The sequence below is a fragment of the Carlito syrichta genome, unplaced genomic scaffold (assembly GCF_000164805.1).
Source record: "Carlito syrichta isolate Samal-C Ts95f unplaced genomic scaffold, Tarsius_syrichta-2.0.1 Scaffold303629, whole genome shotgun sequence".
Classification (NCBI taxonomy): Eukaryota; Metazoa; Chordata; class Mammalia; order Primates; family Tarsiidae; genus Carlito; species Carlito syrichta.
In genome coordinates, this window is record NW_007247725.1 from 113272 (window position 1) to 127315 (window position 14044).

Sequence of the window (14044 nt, forward strand, 5' to 3'; positions counted from 1 at the left end):
TTTTTGATTTATTGTGGAGACGAGGGCTCGCCAACTTGCTGAGGCGGGTCTCGAACCCGTGAGCTCAGGCAATCCACTCACCTCAGCCTCCCAAAGCACAGGATTACAGGCCGAGCCCTCAAGCCCAGCTCTTGTGGTGATTCTAATTGCAGGTCAAAGCTGTCCCGGGGCACTATTTTCTGACACTGCAAATGGCACATTAGAATCACCTGGGAAGCTTGGACACTCTCAGTGCCTGCGCCTCAGCCCTGGGCAGTTAAATTAGAAGTTCTGGGAGAAGGAACTGGGCATCGGTATCTTTTAAGACTCTCCAGTGTGCAGTCAGGGTGAGAGCCACTGTGTGAGTAGGGACCAGCATTTTTTTTTTTAAGTCAGGGCCTCACTCTGTTGCCCAGGCTGGAGTGCAGTGACACAATCACGGCTCACTGCAGCTTTGACCTCCTGGGTTCAGGTGATCCTCTTGCCTCAGCCTCCCAAATAGCTAGGACCACAGCTATATGCCACCACACCTGGCACGGTCTTGCTATGTTGCCCAGGCTGGTCTCTGTCTCCTGGGCTCAAGCGATCCTCCTACTTTGGCCTCCCAAAGTGCTGGGATTACAGGCATGAGACACCACACCCCACCACTTTTTAAATGGAACCTATTATAAAATATCAGAGTACATCAAAGCAGTGACCATTACCTGTTTTGTTGTAGCCTTTGTTCCATTTATATACACATATTTATGAGTCTTTTGGGTCACACTGTAAAATGTGTTTCTTGTTGGAAATTATGATCTAATCCAATCTCTTCATTTTGCAGATGGTAAAATTGAGGCCCAGAGAGGTGAGCAAAATCACCCAATGTTATATCACCCAGAAGGAGGCAGGCAGGATTAGAAGATAGGCTTTTAATTTCTTAGGTCTTACCTCCTGTCTCCCACTTATATTCACTCTGGGGAAATAAACAGGAGTCCGGATTCACCCCAGATTTTTTTTTTTTTTTTTTTTGAGTTGGTGTCTTACTCCGTCGCCCAGGCTGGAGTGCAGTGGCAAGCTCATGGCTACCCCAGCGTCAACCTGCTGGGCTCAGGCAATCCTTCTGCCTCAGACTTCCACGCAGCCAAAACTACAGGCGCGTGCTACCATGCCCGGCTAATGTTTTGATTTATTGTAGAGATGAGGTCTTGCCAAGTTGCCCAGGCGGGTCCCAAACCCGTGGGCTCAGACAATTCCCTCACCTCGGCCCCCCAAAGTGCTGGGATTACAGGCTTGAGCCATCGCACCTGGCCCACCCCAGATATTTATCCCTTTCTCAGGTACCTGATCTGCTGCAGAATATGGGGATGAGTGCCTGAAGGAAGAGAACCAGACTGGGGGAAGTTTTGAAAAGAGAAATCAAGGCCAGCTACAGCAGTAGGGAGAAAGTTTAGCTCTCAGGAAGAACTTCCAGTTAAAAGTTACTAATATCAGCTAGTCTGTTGCATGCTCAGCATTCACCAGGCAGTGCTCTGAATGTTTTATGTGAATTGTGTCCTTCAGTCCTCACAGTACACTGCGAGGGAGGTACTGTTATTCTCGTTTTGCACATGACAAAGTGCGGGCAGAGAAGTGAAATGAGTGCTCAGAGTCACTGCCAACAAATGGCAGGGGTGACACGGGGAGCCCTGGCCATCAGGCTCTGCTGCGCATTGGGCCTCTGGGGCAAGGAAGGGTGAGGTCTGCCCTGCTGTCTCCCCAGGTGATACCTCCGTCCTGGCAGGTGTATACGGGCCAGCTGAGGTAAAGGTCAGCAAAGAGATCTTCAACAAGGCCACGCTTGAAGTGATCCTGAGGCCGAAGATTGGGCTGCCTGGTAACTGGCCCTGCTGAGCCTCCGAATGCCCCGTCTGTCGGGACCTCTACTCAGCTCCTCCCAACCTGCTGTCCCCAGTCTCCACTCTCCCCTCCCCTTAGCTATGTCTGTCTTTCTGTAACTCTCTGCCTTGGTCTCAGTTCCTGCCACTTTTCTCTCTCTGCCACCAGTCTCTTCCTTCCCCCCTCTCCCTCCCTCTGTTCTGTCTTCCCTGCCTCCGTCTCCTTTTCTTTCCACTAACCTGTTTTTCCACCCTTTTACCCTTTGTCTCCCCCATTCCCCACTGACTGGGCCTACTGGGTGGGAGTGGGCGTGGGCAGCAGCATAGATATGGCAACTGCCAGGTTCTCCTCCCCCAGAGGGTCCACTTGGCAGATGCTGGAGGTGGCAGGGGTGTGGAGGACAACAGTCAGGCCCTGTCTCCCTCCCAGCGGGACTCCTCTGTCATCCACACAGGTTCCTACACCATCCTGGGCTGAGACCACAGGCCCTTTCCAGAGGGCTGGGGTGGGGCATGTGGCGGAAGTGAGCCAGATGGAAGGGAAGAGCCTGACAGCCTCTCCTCGGTTTCCCCAGGCGTTGCAGAGAAGAGCCGGGAGCGGCTGATCAGGAACACGTGCGAGGCAGTGGTGCTGGGAGTGCTGCACCCCCGCACCTCCATCACTGTGGTGCTACAGGTTGTCAGCGATGCCGGTTCTGTATCCTTTTCCCCAGGCCTCTTCCAGGAAGCCCCCTGATTGTCTTCCTGCTGGTGACTGTGTATATCCCCTCTGCTAGCCAGAAACAACCTAACACTTGCCAGGTACCAGCTCACTGAAGAAGCATAGCAAACATAGCTCAAGTGCTTACTCTGTACCCATGTAAGTGTCAGAGTCGAGACTTGGGCCCAAACCACCTAGTTTTAGAGCCCAGGGGCCCTGGCAGATGAGTGTTCTTGTGTTCGCATGCATCAGGTGAGGATACGGAGACTCAGACAGGGAAAATGGCTTGCCCAGGGTCACACAGCTGGAAGGCAGCAGAGGCAGGACTCAAGCCCAGGCCCGTCTGACTCCACAGCCTGTGCCGGTCACCTCGACCCTGCACCTTAGCATGGATTTCAGCCTTCCAGAACTTGGCAGGCACAGCAGCCAAGTCAGAAGCTTGGCCTTTTAGGTGAGCAAGGTTGAGGGTGAGGACCAGAATTGGGCATTTCAAGAGGGCTCCATTGGTACATGCCCCTGCATTGGGCAGGCACTTTGCAAATGGGTAGAGAGAAGAGCTATTGTGACCCCATTTTAGAAAGATGGAAACAGAAGCTCAAAGGAAATGACAGATGGTCAACAGCAGAGCTGGAAGTAGTGGATTGTAAAGCTGGGGCCCTTGTCTGCCCTGCTAGACCTAGACATGAGGAAACTGAAGCAGGGCCAGCTGACTCCCAGCCTGTGCTCTCCTCCCACTGCGCCACAGCCGCTCAGCACCCTTGACTGTGAGCTCCCTGATGGCAGAAGCAACAATGGCTGCCTGCTAGATTGCCAAGTTTGAGCCTGGCTCTGCCACTGCCTCCCCCATGTGACTCCCCCCCAATCCTGTCTCCCTGAAGGTTCTCAGTATATCAGCACCTATCTGTTGAGTTGTATTATGATCCCCAGGTAACAGATGAGGAGGTTGAAATTCAGGGAGTTAAGTCACTTGCTCAAGTTCACACAGCTGAGAGATGGCACAGCCAGGTCTGGAACCCAGGGTTACTTGACCCCAGAGCCACTTTTACTCACTCAGCCAGACCACCTTTCTGTGACTAATGAGTGATGTCTGCCACAGGCATCAGCAGGGCAAAAGGAGGCATGGATGTGTTTTGCTAGCCAGCCATACTGTAGAAACTTCTTAACCACACCCTGTGGTGTTCAGCTCCTGGCTTGTTGCCTGAATGCTGCCTGCATGGCACTGGTGGATGCAGGTGTGCCCATGCAGGCTCTCTTCTGCGGGGTCACCTGTGCCCTGGACTCTGATGGGACCCTCGTGCTGGACCCCACAGTGAAGCAGGAGAAGGTAGGTGTGAAGACCAAGGTGGCTGAAGGGCGGCAATCAGACAGCTCTCACCCTCTTCCACCAGGCCTCGCTTCGCTACAGACAGCTGGCTCATGCCACCTCAGTCCCAGCTGGCAAGTTCTGCTCTGTTCATCAGGCTTCATTCTGCTGCAAGTGCTAGAAACTCAACTCAAACTTGCATAAGCAGAAAGGGAATGTATTGGCTTTTATTGCCAAACCCAGAAAGAACAAGCTCTAGATAGAACCAGGACTTCAAACACCATCAAGATTGCCTGACTTCATTTCTGGTCCCTACCTTTCCCTGCATATTGGCTTTATTCTCCCTGGCCAGCATCTTTCCTGAGGCAGGGCTGGCCCTGTACGCTCCAACCTTCCATCTGAAGAGGCTCAAAAGCAGAGCAGAACAAAAGAGAGCTTTCCTTATGGGCTCAAGTTCAAAGTGTCCTAGGGCTCTTGTTATTCCGAGTTATCTGCCCACTCCTGTAATGGTCTCATCCAGTCAGGAAAACAGAAATCACTTGGAGTGTTTCAGACAGGGAATTTCATGCAGGGATTCGGTAACACCAGTGTTGGATGAACTAGAGGAGCAAAAAAGGAGGAAGGAATGATACCCAGAAATGAGAAGCCCCTGCCAGGCCTGGGCTGAACCTGTAAGCCAGCCTGCTGTGTGCTGTTGGAGACATCATCACAGGTAGTTCTGGATGCACAAAATATGCCATGCTCTGTCCTGGCTGCTGAAGTCCAGACCACACCCTATCTCCGTGGCTATTACAGCAACTGCCACAGCCCCAGAGCCTGCCACTGTCCATGAGGACCAAAATGCTTCTCTTTCTACTCTCCCACCAGATTACTGGTAGAACCTAACTGGTAAGGGAGTCTGGGAAATACAGCCTTCCAGCTTCTAGTCCCTGTGGGATAGCACAGAAGGGTGGGTGGGAGGCCAAGAGGAATCAGGTAAGTGGCACAATGGGTAGCCCTTTGGGGTGGGAATACTGAGCTTGGAAGCCCATCAGACCAGGTGGCTAGAATAAGGGCCATGGGTAGCAATTCTACAAAGAGAGGGTAGAGAGCTGTGAGCCAGAGAAGGGGTAGAATGGAGACAGAAAATGACAGCGCTTGATAGGTGAGCACCCAGCTGTGGAAAGGGCGAGGCCCTGGGGCCGAGGGTCTGGAGTCCCCTCCTTGGGACTGAGTTTTTATCTGAGGTCAGGGTGCTAGGTCTCCCACCACCCTCTACCCCTTGTCCCTAGGAGGCCCGGGCAGTCCTGACCTTTGCACTTGACAGCGTGGATCGGAAGCTGCTGATGTCCAGCACCAAAGGGCTCTACTCTGATGCTGAGGTACTGGTTTGGGAGTGAGGTTAAAAGCTAGACCCTGAGGTGTCTAGGGTGACCCTCCCACCCACCCTGACACGAGGTCTTGTCTCAACTCTGCCCTGGAGTCTGAGAGGTTGAGAGCCTCTTCCTTGCAAAAGAAAGAGTTCTCAAACTTCGTAACCACAGAAACATTTGTGGAAATTGTAAAGGGAAGCCCAACTTGTGAGCTAGGCAAAAAGAGGAGGAGCCCAGTTTAAAACCAGGAGATGAGGGCATCTGAAGAACCCCCCAGCCTCCATCTCAGAGGGGTGAACCACGCGGAATTCTGGGTGTCTTGGGCTAAGGGACAGAGTTTAGAAATTATTGGGCCAGATGGTCTCCAAGAGCATCGCCAACCCTCATGAATCTAGGAACATGTGGCAGTACAGATTTGGGGTCTCTGATTCTATGGCCCTTAAGATTGAGGTCAAAGGCCCATGGTGGCTGGGCATGGTGACTCACACCTGTAATCCAGCACTTTGGGAAGCCGAGATGGGATCACTTGAGCCCTGAAGTTCGGGACCAACCTAGACAACATAGCAAGGTTTTGTCCCTACAAAACATCAGCCAGGTATGGTGGTGTGTGCGTGTAGTCTCAGCTACCCAGGAGGCTGAGATGAAAGGATGGCCTGAGCCCATAAGGTTGAGGCTGCAGTGAGGCTCAATTGTGCCACTGCACTCCAGCCTGAGTGACAGAATGAGACCCGACTCAAAAACAAAAAAACATTAAAGGTCAAAGGCCCTTGGCTGTAAAACTCCAAGACTACTCCAAGTCTGTGTGCTCTCCAATTCCATAGCTCTGCATGGTTGGGGGTCTCTTCTACAGTGTCTGGATGCCTGATCCTGTTGGTGCTGTTGCTACCAAAACTGAATTGGATTCTGAGGTTCTGGCCCACTCTTTTTTCTGTCCCCTCTAAGAAAGTACTCATGAAGTGGAAAAGAAGATGCATTTGAAATAATCCCTCCTCACCTGCCTCACGGGGGTGGGGGGAGTGGGGGGTGGGAAGCCAAGTGATGTGAGGCAAAGGGGGAGGTGAGGTCGGTGGCACCTCTCAGGTCAGCCAGACCATGTAGGTGCAGTGCTCGGCCCCCAGCACTGACCGGTCTCCCCTCCCCAGCTCCAGCAGTGCCTGGCTGCGGCCCAGGCTGCCTCACATCACGTCTTCCGCTTCTACCGGGAATCACTGCAGAGGCGTTACTCCAAGAGCTGAGGCCCATTGGGGCAGGTACCCTCCTGCTACTACCACTACCTCCAGCCTAAGGCAAGCCAGTGGCCCAGCCCTGCAGCTCTGTCCTTGTGTGCTCGCTGTCCTGCAGCTGCAGGGGAGGACAGAGCCTCAGCCCCTCACAGCCCCTGGGCCTGGGAGCAGAGATTTTCTCCCACCAGGGATAACATTAAAAGGAGTTCACATTTATTGAATGGATGAGTCAATAGATTCATTGTCTGTTGAGCGCCTATTTGTGCTGGCCCTGCCGGGTACTAAGTAACACCTTGAACAACAGAGACCCAGATCCCATGTTCAAGGAGGGGTAGGGTAAATTGGTATTTGTCAGATGGTAGAAATACTATGAAAAAATAAAAATGGGCCAGGCGCAGTGGCTCACACTGTAATCCCAGCACTTTGGGAGGCCAAGCCAGGAGGATTGCTTGAGCCCAGGGGTCTGAGACCAGCCTGGGAAACATAGTAAAACCTTGTCGCTACAAAATATCAACAACAAAAAAAAAGTTAGGCATGGTGGCAGAAACCTGTAGTCGCAGCTACTCAAGCGGCTGATGTGGAAGGATCTCCTGAGCCCAGGAGGTCGAGGCTGTGGGGAGCTGTGATCATGCTGCTGCATTCCAGCCTAGGTGACAGTGAAACTCCAACTCAATAAAACAAAAAAGAAAGAAAAAAGCGTGTGACAAGAGTTTGGGAGAATTCGCTTGGGGAGGGCAGATTCGACACCTCAGTCAGGGATGCCTGCCGAGGGGGAGCCGGTGGAAAGGAGGCAGGCTCCTAGATCACATGGGGGAAGAACCCCCAGGGGTCGGGGACCACCGGGACAGCCAGTGTGGCTGGAGCCCAGTGAGCAAGGGCTGAAAGGGGAGGAGACAGGCCTTATGGGCCACAGGGCAGAGTCTGGTGCTGAGTGCTCCTTTCCTGCCCTGCAATCCTATGAGGTGGGGCTGTTATTACAGTCCCCGTTTGAAGATGAGACGAGCTCAGCAGTTTGCCACCTGAGGCCACCAGCTAGTTGGCAGTGGAACAAGGGTCCCCATGAGAGGTCCAGCCTTGCAGCCTTGCTGTGCAGACACAGCCCAGGGACACACTAGCTGGGCTTCCCCACTGGTAGACAGGCAGTTGGGGCTCGCTTGTTGGTGCTCCGTCAGGGGTGATAGCTCCCCCTAGGGGCATTTGGAAATACAGGGGGATGCATGTTCAGTTGCCATTTGTCTGTTCCCCGCCCCCAAGGGTATTTAGGACCAGTGAGCTTCCTGCCAAGAATAACTGTCCCAGGGCAGCAGGCGCGGCCGTCTGGGGTTTCCATGTGTCGGGCACTCTGCTGCATGCCGCACGTGCCTGAACTCGCTCACACAATTCCCACAGCCGCCCCACGGGCAGGCGGGCAAGGGCATCGTCTTCATCTCCAGTAACGAAGAAGGAAATGCATAATAGCATGAAATTATGCTCATTAGATGCTCAGGGGAATGCTTAATGGGAAAGAGTGAGTGTTGTCTTCCTGGCAAGAGGATGGATGGCATTCAACAGTGAGGAAACTCAACTGCATATCACTGTTGCTTGATAATATCGGGTCCTTTCAGTGGGCACTTTCTATGTGCCTCTGCCCAGGTGCCAAGGCTTTAATGTTTCCTAAAGGAGCCGACCGTCTCCCAGGCTCAGGCCATCTGATTTGGATGGGACTGCCTCCCACCCCAGGGAGGGCCAAGGAGAGTCTGCCTGGGAAAGAAGACATGCTTTCTGGGGTACCTGAGCCGCTGGGAGGGGGAGCTGGCACAGAATGAAGCCAACAGAGGAAAAGAGGACTGAGAGATGGAGAGATTCTATCAAAGGCCCCAACTGGAAAAAAAAATAATTTAGGCCAGGTGCAAGAGGATTGCCTGAGCCCAGGGTTCAAGACCAACCTGGGTAACTTGGCAACACCATCTCTACAATAAATCAAAAAAATCTGCCGAGCATGGTGGTGCACACCTGTGGTTCCAGCTACTTGAAAGGCTGAGGTGGAAGGCTTGCCTGAGCCCAGCAGGTCAAGGCTGTGGTGGCCATGATCGTGCTCAGTTCTACCTCAGTTTTCATGTTGCTTAAGACAGTCTGGGTTGGGTTTCTGCCACTTGCTGTCAGAAGAGCTCAGAGGGAGACAGCAGACAGCCCTTGACATGTATGATGCATTTAATACCACAGCCCATGGGTGAAGAAAATCCCATTTTGCAACGAGAAAAAGTGAGGCTCAGAGAGAAGTCACTTGGGCTGAGCTTATAGGTAGAGGAGTAAGGACTTGGAACACGCTCTCTAGCTCTCTGCTAATCACCAGCATTGGGAAGAAAACATTCTGCAGTTTGGAAACCCTCCTCCCCTTCTCCAGCTCAGGTCCCAGGAAGCACTGTGGGGATGTCCACCACAGCCTGTCACCCTGGCCGGTCCCCTCCTGGTCCAAGCCACCCCCAACCCCTGCCCCCTTCCCACACATACAACAGACTCTGGTTTGGCTGCAAGGGTGTCTGGTATTTAATCTCTCACGTTGCTACTGCCAGGTGAGCAGGGGTCAGGAAGGGAAGGGGTTGTCCAGCTCTCTCCCGTTTCTGGACACCACTGCTGCCTCATCCATCAGGATCCTCCACTCTGCCCGCAGGTGTGGCCGGCCTCAGGATTCACAGTGAGGGCTGTAGGGGCAACTAGGGCGGGTCTCGGGAGGCCAGGTAGGCGGCCAGGGTCACCAGGGCAGCCGCATACGTGCACACACCCAGCCCGACGGCGAGGACCCCCAGCAGGAAGGCGCGGCGGGAGGCAGCCCCTGCCCCCTGGACGTCCCCCTTGGCCCAAGCCTTGTTGGTCTGTAGAGGCAGTGGGCAGCAGTGACCCAGGCATCCCCTCGTCCCCACCCTGCTTCCCACAGCCCCAGACCCTTCCCCTGGCCCCTCCCCCTCCCGACCTACCCATTCATTCATTCATTCATATATTCTGTAAGAGAGATGGAGCACCCACTATGGGTCAGGCATTGGGGGTGCTAGGTGACTAATAAAAACATACATATACTATTATATGCCACTGTTCCAACTCATTTGATTATTAATGACCCAGAGAGAGCAATCATTTCCATTTCACAGAGGAGGAAAATAAATCACAGGAAAGCTAAGTAACTTGCCCAAAATCCTGCAGATAGTGGCACACTCAGGATTTTAGTTCAGGTTCTTAACTACTACTCCACACCGCCCCCGCCTCGGCCCCTTCCTCCTCGGGTATGTCTCCTCTTTTGTTTTTCTTTTTTTGGTGCATTTTTCTTTCTTATACCCAGTCGCCTTCCAGTCCCACACACAGACTGACCTTCTGGGCCAGACAGAAGGCAGCAATGCCCACAGGCCAGAAGCAACACAGCATGGAGAAGACGGCCAGGCCGAGGTGGTCATGGGGTAGGAGCGGTGAGTGGTGGCTGCTCCCATCCCAGTCTGAGTCGCTGTCACTGGATGACATGTCCTATGGGCAGGAGAGGGTCCGGGTGGGCACCTCCACCACCTTCCCCACCTCACTGCTCTGTTCCCCATAGTTCCCAAAGAGCAATGCCTCCCCTCCAGACACACAGAAATGTTCAAAGAGATGGGCTTTTGACTTCTCTGCATCTGAGAGTGAGCCCTTTGAGGGAAAGCTGTGGACCCTATTCCCTGAGGAGAGCCCCACCCACACAAGGTTTTTAGTTCACGTTCAAGAATTCACAGGTCTAATCATGGACACTGCAGTGGCTTATAATCTCTGAGTAAATGCCACTGTAATGCAGACATACCATCAGGAACAGGAGCCTGTGAAATGATGGAGATTATAAAATTCTCCAGTGGCCTAAATTATTAGGACAAACTTACCTGCTAAAAGCTATAGACTAGGTTAAAATTTTTTATTTAAAAATCTTACACGCAGCTAGTAGCTCACAATATTTTAAGGAATTATTGTAAAAAAAAAAACAAAAAACTAGTGGGCCAGGTGTGGTGGCTCATGCCTGCAATACCAGCACTTCAAGAGGCCAAGACAAGAGGATTACTTGAGCCCAAGAGTTCAAGACCAGCTAGGCAACATAGTGAGACCTCGTCTCCACAAAAATAATTAGCCGAGTGGGGTGGTGCATGCTATAGTCCTGCTAGGGAGACTGAGGTAGGATTGCTTGAACCCAGGAGGTCCAGGCTGTGATGAGCCATGATTGTGCCACTGCATTCCAGCCTGGGTGACAGAACGACATACTCAAAAAACAAGTGGAAATCAGCCAGGTGCAGAGGCTGAGGTGAGAGGATCCTTTGATGCCAGAAGTTTGAGACCAGCATAGACCACATAGCGAAACCTCATCTCTACAAAAAATCAAAAATTAGTCAGGCATGGTGGCATGCACCTGTAATCCCAGCTACTCAGGAGGATAAATTGAGCCTGGGAGTTTGAGGCTGCAGTGAGCTATAATTGTACCACTGCACTCCAGCCTGGGCAACAGAGTGAGACCCCATCTCTAAATAATAAATAGAAGTGAAAAATCAAGGTTAACAGAGAAGTCAAGTGAACACAGAAGACCCTTCTTGTGCTCCAGGATTTTGCCAATTCCAGAAAATTTAACCTTCATTCAAACCTTGAACTAGATTACAAATGATCTGTAACTGGTAGTGTCCCCCGGCAGCTGACAGAAGCAAACCAAATTCTCTCTGGAGGAAAGGATCTTCATTCTAGGTTTTAAAATAATTCTTCCTAAAAATAACTTTTCAGACTGGGCACGGTGGCTCAAACCTGTAATCCCAGCACTTCAGGAGGCCAAGGTGAAGGGATTGCCTGAGCCCACGGGTTCGAGATCAGCCTGAGCAACTTGGAGAGATCTAATCTCTACAGTAAATCAAAAAATTAGCCAGGCGTGGTAGTTCACACCTGTAGTTCCAGCTACTTGGAAGGTGGAACTACACTAAGGTGGAAGGATCACTTGAGCCCAGCAGGTCAAGGTTGCGGTGGCCGGGAACATGCCACTGCACTCCAACTTGGGCAACAAAAGTGGGACTCCAACTCAAAAAAAAAAAAAAAAGGAATCCCAAAACAGCCCATACAGAAGCCACATACAGAAGCCCTCAGACTACAGGAAGAGAGAGAAACACCCAGCCAGCCCCTGACTTTTGCAGCTCCAGCCACTGGCTGACTGCAGCTGCTCAACTGTCTTTCCAAAATTCCTGACCAACAGAAACCATGAGGATTAATCGTTGTTGTGTAAGTTTGTTGTTGTTTAAGTTTGGGGGTGGTTTCTTATACAATAGTTGTAACTGCGAAACAATGTGGGGTTTTTGGGGTGTTTGGGGTTATTTTTGTTTTTTTTTTAGTTGGAATCTCACTCTGTCGCCCAGGTTGGAGGTGAGTGGCAACACTTGCGGCCACCGCAGCCTTGACCTGGTGGGCTCAGATGATCCTTCCACCTCAGCCTTCCAAGCAGGTGGAACTACAGGAGTGTACCACCACGCCCACCTAATTTTTTTTTTTTTAATGTATTGTAGAGACGAGGTCTCACCAAGTTGCCCAGGCTGGTCTCAAACCCGTGGGCTCGGCAATTCTCTCACCTCAGCCTCCCAAAGTGCTGGGATTATAGGTGATAGACACTGCGCCTGGCCAAAACAATGTTAAAGAAATAAAAGACGCCAGGCATGGTGGCTCACGCCTGTAAAGGTACAAAGATGCGACTCACATCTAGAGAGAAAAAGGTAACGGAACCAGGAGGCCAGGCATGGTGGCTCACACGTGTAATCCCAGTGCTTTGAAAGGCCGCAGCAGAAGGACTGCTTGAGTCTAGGAGTTTGAGACCAGCCTGGACAAAATAGGGTTTTCTACAAAAAAGAAAAAAGAAAAGAACCATAGGCCAGGTGCAATGGCTCAAGCCTGTAATCCCAGCACTTTGGGAGTCTGAGGTGAGAGGATTGCCTGAGTCCAGGAATTCAGGACCGGCCTGGGCAACTTTGTAAGACCTTGTCTCTACAGCAAATTAAAAAGTTAGCCGGGCATGGTAGCACGTGCATGTAGTTCCAGTTACTTGGAAGACTGAGGCAGAAGGATTGCCTGAGCCCAATGGGTCAAGGCTGTGGTGGCCGTGAGCGAGCCACTGCACTCCAGCCTGGGTGACAGAGTGAGACCCCGACTCAAAAAAAAAAAAAAAGAACCAGGGGAGACATAAAACAGGAAGAACCATCCCTGGAAACCCAGAAGCTCACACACAGCTGGGAAGTGAGACTCCACGTCTGTGGCAGATACCCCCAGCTGTCAACCTGCCAAATGCTTACCATAGCTGGGTTCACCCTAGCCCCCTCCCATGGCTTCCACTAAGGCCTTCTATTCCTACCTCAACATCAGGGGGCCCTGGCTCCCCCAGGCCAGCGCTCACAGAGGGAAGAGTTGGTGGTAGGAACTGCAAACCCCTCAGGGACTCTGCAAAGGCAGTCTCTCTTAAGGGTGGCCCCAGCTCAGGTTTGTCAGGCTTCTGGGCAGGGGGCTCACAGCCTGTACCCGCCAGCAAAGGCTGCTGAAGCTCACGAAGGCTAGGGCTGTCCATGGCTGGGGTGGAGGGGGAGGGGATTCCAGGAGGGGTTTCCTAGAGGTAGAGAGAAGAAAAAAGACAAACTGAAAAAAGACAAAAGTCTTACTTCACCCATCCCTGACCCCTACTTTGGAGAGACTCAGGCAGAGACGACAGAACTAGAGTTCAGTGATCCTCAGACCCATTTTACAGATAGGAAAACTGAGGCCCAGAGTATAAAAGATTGAACGCAAGTTACAAAGAAAACTCTGGGGCTGGGCGTTCAGTCCTGAGCTATTCTCTCAAGCAAACGTCACATAACCTGTTGCACACTTATTCCAAACCAGGCCTCACACACGGCCCTACAAACACACCCCCATCCCAGGTTCACACCCCCAGCCACCCATCCAGGCCCATCCCCCACCCCAATGCTGCCTGGAACTTCACTCTGGTCCACACTCCCCCTCCTCTGCCTCCTAGCCCTGCTCCCCAAGTCGCCCACCACACAGTTCCATCCAGGTAAGCCCAACCCCCACCTCCACACATTGCTCTCCCTAAGGACCCCTTGCACGACGACCCCAGCTCCCAACATCAGCTTCCAGAAGACACCCTCTCAGGCCTGCAACCTTCTCACCCGTTTCATCCCAGGGGATTCTGCACACTCCCAATCCCCACAGCATCAGAACCACACACACAACACACACTGCCACAGGCTTCCCACACAGACACCCGACCCCGTCCCTGTTCCCATCGCCTTCCTTGCACACCTGCCCCACACCCTCCCCGGGTCCACGCAGCGCTCCCCAGTCCACCCACTCCCCAGTCCACCCACACAACTCTCCAAACACCTCCTGGCTCACCTGAATCCTCCTTTGCACACCTCGCCCTCCAACACCCTCAACCCAGCGCACACACACACGTACACACTCAACCAGAACGCTCTTCTCGCCCTGCAGCCCCTGAGCCTCCTGCCCCTCACTCCAAACCCTGCCTGCGCCGACCTCGCCAAGGATCCACCTCCCCAAAGTCAGGACCGGGGAGGGCCACGGCCCCCCACCTCTGCCCCTCACTCACCGCCCACGGTCACCGGTCGGGACCTCCT

General features: G+C 52.7%; 2 protein-coding genes across 3 annotated transcripts in view; one reads left to right on the plus strand and one right to left on the minus strand.

Moving 5' to 3' along the window:
- Positions 1 to 6634, plus strand: part of EXOSC5 (exosome component 5) — an 11947-nt gene extending 5313 nt beyond the window's left edge. Inside the window, exons 2-6 of the mRNA XM_008058799.1 lie at positions 1721 to 1834; positions 2411 to 2532; positions 3719 to 3859; positions 5110 to 5199; positions 6333 to 6634. Of these exons, the coding sequence (XP_008056990.1) occupies positions 1721 to 1834; positions 2411 to 2532; positions 3719 to 3859; positions 5110 to 5199; positions 6333 to 6425 (560 nt within the window). The 3' untranslated portion in view covers positions 6426 to 6634. The remainder of the gene's footprint in view (positions 1 to 1720; positions 1835 to 2410; positions 2533 to 3718; positions 3860 to 5109; positions 5200 to 6332) is intronic.
- A 2281-nt stretch (positions 6635 to 8915) lies between these two features.
- On the minus strand, positions 8916 to 14024 carry TMEM91 (transmembrane protein 91). Of its 2 annotated transcripts, none has more exons than XM_021712732.1 (4): positions 14017 to 14024; positions 12769 to 13017; positions 9756 to 9905; positions 8916 to 9265 (listed from the first exon to the last, which is right to left on the minus strand). In XM_021712732.1, exons 2-4 carry the CDS (start codon positions 12976 to 12978, stop codon positions 9107 to 9109), a joined length of 519 nt encoding a protein of 172 aa, XP_021568407.1. In that variant the 5' UTR covers positions 12979 to 13017; positions 14017 to 14024; the 3' UTR covers positions 8916 to 9106. The 2 variants fall into 2 exon arrangements, with proteins under 2 accessions (XP_021568407.1, XP_021568408.1); XM_021712733.1 differs by lacking the exon at positions 14017 to 14024 and having other exon boundaries at positions 12769 to 12854; positions 12933 to 13017.
- Between the last annotated feature and the right edge of the window lie 20 nt (positions 14025 to 14044).

Bases quoted from the DNA above. Each gene is read 5' to 3' on its own strand.
- TMEM91 (XM_021712732.1), bottom strand. From the start codon at position 12,978: ATGGACAGCCCTAGCCTTCGTGAGCTTCAGCAGCCTTTGCTGGCGGGT. The intron at 9,906-12,768 runs GTAGGAATAGAA...TCCTGCCCATAG, and splicing joins CAGGGCCCCCTGATGTTGAG to GACATGTCATCCAGTGACAG. The intron at 9,266-9,755 runs GTCAGTCTGTGT...CTGCCTCTACAG, and splicing joins CCTTCTGTCTGGCCCAGAAG to ACCAACAAGGCTTGGGCCAA.